Raw genomic sequence first — 6,167 nt, 5'->3', positions numbered from 1 at the left:
AGGAACAGGCAGTCTTTTTTATCATCTGACAAGAAAGAGATGTACAACTTCCGTTTTTTTACCCTTGTTGGTTTTGAATAGCCAAGAATCCACATAAATGTCAAAATTATAAAAATAATCGAAACACATCAAATTGGCCATAAACTGCACTTAATTTTGATACCAGACATGACATACTTTTAGACAAAAAAGTCTACTTCGGACAACATAATATACTTCAGTTGAAAATCTGAGTGCACACTTTCTTTTGCGACTGGGTATATTTTATCTTAAAAAGCAGGCACCATATAACAAGATACCCAATACAAGAACAATATGTAACAAATCAAGTAACCATTTGAAAATAAGTTACTGAACTACTAAATATCAGTAAAAAATGGCTGAATTGCTGGGAGAAAACGGCCAGGTTCCTGGAAGAGTAAGGGAAGAATTTTGTTTGCCATGTGCACGAAAGGATAAAAAGACAGTTGCTACAGCGTTTTGTTATGATTGTGACAATTTTCAATGTACACAGTGCGCGGACGTTCATAATGTTTTTGATGTTATGAAAGGTCACAAGATGGCGAAAGCAAGTGAAATCACGATAAAGGCAGTTAAAATCGATATGGAAGGATTGGACAGGTGTGTAACACACGGAAATTTGTTCCAGTTTCTTTGTAACGACCACGATAAGCTTTGTTGTGGTGCATGTGCCATAATTAATCACCGGGACTGTAACAATGTCATGGAAATACAGAAAGTCGCAGTTGTTTCCGAAGAAGCGAGTATGGAAGTACGATCACGACTGGTCTGTGCAAAAGAGTTATGCGATTCCGCTGTAATGCATTGGAACTCGACAGAAATATCGTTACGTGACAGTGTAAAATGTCTACCAGAAAAGATCAACCATATAAGAGCTCAGATGAATAAAAAGTTCGATGACCTTTTGCAAGACGTCGAGGAAGACAGCGCTACATTCATGAAGCTTCAACTGGACAAAGGAAACGAAAGTCGTTCCAACTGTAACGTTTTTACTAAGAGTTTCCAGACATCCTTGAAGTTTCTAGATGAAGTAAGTCTCCATGGTACAGTTATACAAAAATTCGTAGCTCAACATGAAATAAAGGAACAGGTCAAAATCGTACAGGAACTAGTCGAGCAAACATGTAATCAGCTTGAAACTGCTGATATATCATTCAGGTTGAATGAAACCTCGACACTAAAAGGAATAACAGAAGGCATGGAAAGTCTCGGGATCCTAAATACAGAGACAAGTAAAGTAACAATTGATCATGTCCGAGGGTATAAACCTGTAAAGCTAGAACTTATAACCTTCATAGATCTTAAGAAATCAAAAGGTGATGAACGGGAACCTCTTTTAACAGGGATGGATTTCCTTCCTGATGGGAGACTGATAGCGGTAGATAACTTTAACGCTACATTACTGGTTTTCAATGTTTGTTTGGTGAAAACTTGTTCTTACAAATTGTCTTACCATCCACTGAGTATTGTTACTTTATCTGAAGATACGATGGTTATTACAGCGGCGGCAGATGGGAGCACTAACATAGAATTTCTACAGGTTAGTAAAACTAATGAAATAACTTATATGAAAACAGTGAAAGTAAGTGGACAATACAATTCAATATGTTTAAAGGACGACGATCATTTTGTTGTTGGAGCATTTGGTGACGTCAGATTAGCACGTATTCTTTCAGTGTCAGGAGAGAAGAAAGACTTAAGTGTGAAGTTTCATTCCAAAACTTATCATCCTGCGGCAGTATCCTGCACATACATAAGTGAACGTGATAAAGTGATAATCAGTGACCGAGACGAGAATATAGTTTACATATATGACGTCACAACCAACAGTAGAGTCGTCGTCAGGGACAGCAGAATCCAGGAACCACAAGGTATAGCGGTCGGTCCAGTGAACTGTGTATTTGTCTGCTGTAAATATCCCAGCTCCGTTGTACAGATTTCGCCAACCGGTGTGATCCTGTCATCACATAAGTTAAACATGAAGAATACGTTTCGGGTTTGTGTTTCGAAAGACAAAACCAAACTTGCCGTATCAAACATCTGCGAAGGAAAGAAGAAGCTGCAGGTTCTTAAGATAGACTAGTTGTTTTGATACAATTTACAGATAAAACTAAATTCAGATGCAGCGGAGACTTTCAAAAATTCAAGTCAAGAAATCTATAACACACCTGATTTACTCCCCAGTTTGATTTCAAAATTTGAATATCTTTATTCTAAATAAATATCTCTCAAAATGAAAATATAGCAAAGGTATTATTTGCATAAACGTGCTTGTATGATTAAATGTTTTACCCTACTTGTAGAAACTCATATACGGATGATGTATTGTCTGATATCAACAGAGAAGAACTTTTACAACAAGGCTTTGTATGAAATCAGCGGAACAGTTTAAAAGGGTTTTTGAAATGAATAAATGGTTATTTGATGAACATCTCATGCCTAATGTTTATCTTTGTGTCTGTTTTTCTTCTTATTTTACTGATATGAAATGGACAATCAGTACTTGTAGTCTGTATTCTGTATATAAAGTACCTTTGAAATTTAGATATTTTGACCTGATAACTATTTGCTGTGCATGTTAGCCTAGATTAGCCATAGATATCCGTTGAAGTAAACATAGTAAGATATATTATTGTATATAAATCTGAAAAAAAGAGAGTTGATTGCTATTGTATATGAAATAACTATAATGATTTCGGAATGAGCTTCATTGCTCCTGTTGATGTTTGGAGAAGGAATAACAAAGTTACTTACATGGCTCAGGTTTCAAACCAGATGGGTCATTGGCAGAGAAATATATAAAAACAAAATAAAAATGAAAAAAATGGGTTTTCGTAAAAAACTAACTAGTCATTTTGATATTTGGTTTTAATTTTCATTTCCGACCTGTTTGCAAAAGTATTTTTTGTTTTTGTCTTTTGCATGTACATGTGTTTTACAACCATATAATGTATCAGCGTGTAATATAGGTATACCGGTTTATGGTCATATAGGCAGCTATCTGTCATAAGGTTAACATGCTTGTCAACAATAAAGGTAACATTTTAGTTTATAAAGATAACATACGGCTTCAATGGCGAAAAAATAACTCCTTTTTGCTCATTAAGGTACCATTTGCAATCTGAGCTGAAATCAACACTAGTACTCGGCTCATTTACGCAGTAGAGCAAAAACTTTATTATAGTGTTAATATTCCTCTATAGTTTAAATCTCTGTGTCATTTACAATTATTATGGTGATGTAATACTTTGTAATGACTGCTAGAATTCCGGTCCATATGGCCGTATAGTATGATTTATGAAAGCAGAAAAACCAGGAAGCAGGTACTCGAGATGACCATCTGCTTCAAGTATTACTTCTATGAACAAACTGGGTTACCTTTAGATCTTATAATAAATGGTGTTACATTCATGACTTTGAAGTGTTAACTCTATAACCAAGAATGACCAATAAAAGTAGTAAACAATTCCTTTCTTATGTAGTGTTATATTTTACTTAAAATTAACATAAAGATCATACATATTCACAGAGCGCCTTTATTTGTCCCTTTAAATTTATTTGTATACGTTAATACGTCTTTACTGATGTTTATTGAAAATATGTCTCATGCCAGTAAATGTATATTTGGCATTCAAAGTAAGGTAATTCCCTATTCCCTGTTTTCTCCAACGGTTGATACTCTCTCTCTCTCTCTCTCTCTCTCTCTCTCTCTCTCCCTCTCTCTCTCTCTCTTATAATGTTTGTTATAGGTAAAAAAAAAACGAAGAGATGATTTTAAATTTAGTAATGTAATATCTCTCATAGATCTATGTACATTAGAATGTAACCCAAGCAATTTCACATAAGATGTACATATATATTTCTGAACATCTCATAAGATATATATATATATATATATATATTTCTCAATAGTTACAATTATTAAGAATTTACTAGAGCTACTAGACTAAGTAATGTTAAAAATGGTAAACGTAATCATTATGTAACAAATATACTACTTAAATCATGATAAGGTGTATGAAATTCTACTTTCGTGTATGAAAAACAAATACTTCTGCGAAAAAGTGTTGTTTACAAACTCTGTAAGGCTTTAGGAAGCTGTATTTGATAAAACTGTGAATTTGTAAAACATCTGCGTCCAGCAAAATTTACTTTATTGACTGGACAATCACCTCAGTTTGAACTAGTCTATATTTAATATCTAGAGTCTTTCAAAATTTTCTTTCTTTGCAACATTTCTTTTATAAACCCTTTTTATGGGACACTTAAACACACGTCCTTGTTCTCCTTTTATTAAAAAGTAAACGAAAAGGTACTGAATTATAAAATCAAATTAGACATAAAACACTAAAAAGGATTTTTAAAGAAAACAAACTACTTTCTTCTTCATACACAGTTGGATAAGCGTTTCAGTATGCATACATCAAATACAAAACGTATTTGTAATGTATATATGCATTTAATGTATGTGACCATGTCATCAAGTGCAATCAGCTTTGAGTCTTCTTTCTTCTTTCGCTTTCTTTTCTAAGAATTACAATGTATTAGTCATGCACAATTTAGACTGAAACACAACTGTTGCTAGCACGGGAATTTACAGTGGGATTTCCTGATTCTCAAAGTCAAATTCACAATGTGTTCATGAGTTCGGTCCACAATGATTTATATTCTAATAGTATCTAAGTGTAATTAAAGTCATTTATATAATATAATTAGTTATTAACCTCACACCAAATTGATAATAGTATTTGTCCGACAATGTAAATATTTCGAAATACTCGTACATACCGTACTTTGAAATACCTGAAAACATCAGTTTCATGTTTGCATGGTGTTATTGGTCAGTCAGATATTTATAAATATTTTTATTACGTTAAAAGTTTGTGTGTGTTTGCAACGCTTATCATTTTCTTTTAAAGCACATGTATCGCCATGTACAAAAGTTATTTTGGGTATACCGGTATATTGGTATCAGGGTATATGTATTTTATTATCATTATTACAAAACAAAAACAAAAAAAGAACAACGTTATATTCGAAATTTGTACTTTTTAACACTACCATGTATATAAAAACAGCTAGCGTACCCTTCATCTATATGCCTCTTAAAGAACGTTCTTTTGTACGGTTTTGTACTTTTTGGCTGCATTAAAGATAAATTCAGTGCTTTACAAACTTGGTATTCGCATTTAAAGCCACATATATATAATAAATCAACAAAAGCATTTTTCCAGTGGAGCACAAACAATGACGTTTTTTTTTTTTTGGCGTGAGGAAGTAAAATCTTTAAACGTGTTCTCTCATGATCCTTTACATTTTCAAAAAGAGTTTTTTAAAGACAGTATGAACAAGGATAGTTAAAGAAAAAAAAACTGATTTTTTAATTATATACATAAACGTTATTTCCAGTCACACTGGTATTTGGGGTATTCTGTGTATCCTGGAAATCTACTCTTGCTTTTTATTTTGCTTTGGTTAAGAGGACTCACATACAAGCAGAAGATCCGGGCATATGATTTGTCCTACCTTTATACTGTCCACCACGATTTCCTTCATGAAAACGTCCTGAATGCTGATCAGATAATCTTAAATATTTCAAAACCCTGACTCCTATTATTGTATTTTAGTTTATCAGTATTTTTATTAGTTTCATTTAACGACTTTAATTGCCAAAGCATACATCGTAGTTCAGGTAATTTTTGATATAATTTTATTAAATGCGTAAAAAAGTAACCACAGCCCTCAATGTTTAAGTGATTAAGATGACTTTTGTATGAAAATAAATGCTTTCCTAATGATATTAAACAATCATAACAGAAACAAAAGATGGATCAATGCACAATTATGAATGAAATCCTTGCAGGAAAAACTGTTCTTGAGAACATTAAATTATGAACAGTTTCAATATCATTCGTGTACATACGGCGTATATAGATGCTATAGTTTAGTAAATCTTGTTTTGGCAACAAACATACCGGGATTCTTTTTTGCATTCCGCATACTGTGCGAAATGGGCGCTACACCATTTCATTCACTCTTTAAGAATTTTAAGACAAATGCAAAATAGTATACACATATTATATGCAAACAAAGATGCACACGTATTGAATACTGATTATATGAAACATGTTCATACCCAATGTTGC

The 6,167-nt window shown here is 32.9% G+C and overlaps 1 protein-coding gene across 1 annotated transcript; it reads left to right on the top strand.

Moving 5' to 3' along the window:
• The first annotated feature begins 376 nt into the window (after nucleotides 1-376).
• LOC128558749 (uncharacterized) lies at nucleotides 377-2,104 on the top strand. Its single transcript, XM_053548933.1, has one exon. It carries the CDS (start codon nucleotides 377-379, stop codon nucleotides 2,102-2,104), a length of 1,728 nt encoding a protein of 575 aa, XP_053404908.1.
• Nucleotides 2,105-6,167: the final 4,063 nt, after the last annotated feature.

The sequence above is a fragment of the Mercenaria mercenaria genome, chromosome 7, assembly GCF_021730395.1.
Source record: "Mercenaria mercenaria strain notata chromosome 7, MADL_Memer_1, whole genome shotgun sequence".
NCBI classification, from domain to species: Eukaryota; Metazoa; Mollusca; class Bivalvia; order Venerida; family Veneridae; genus Mercenaria; species Mercenaria mercenaria.
This window is presented reverse-complemented; position numbering and strand designations above follow the sequence as displayed.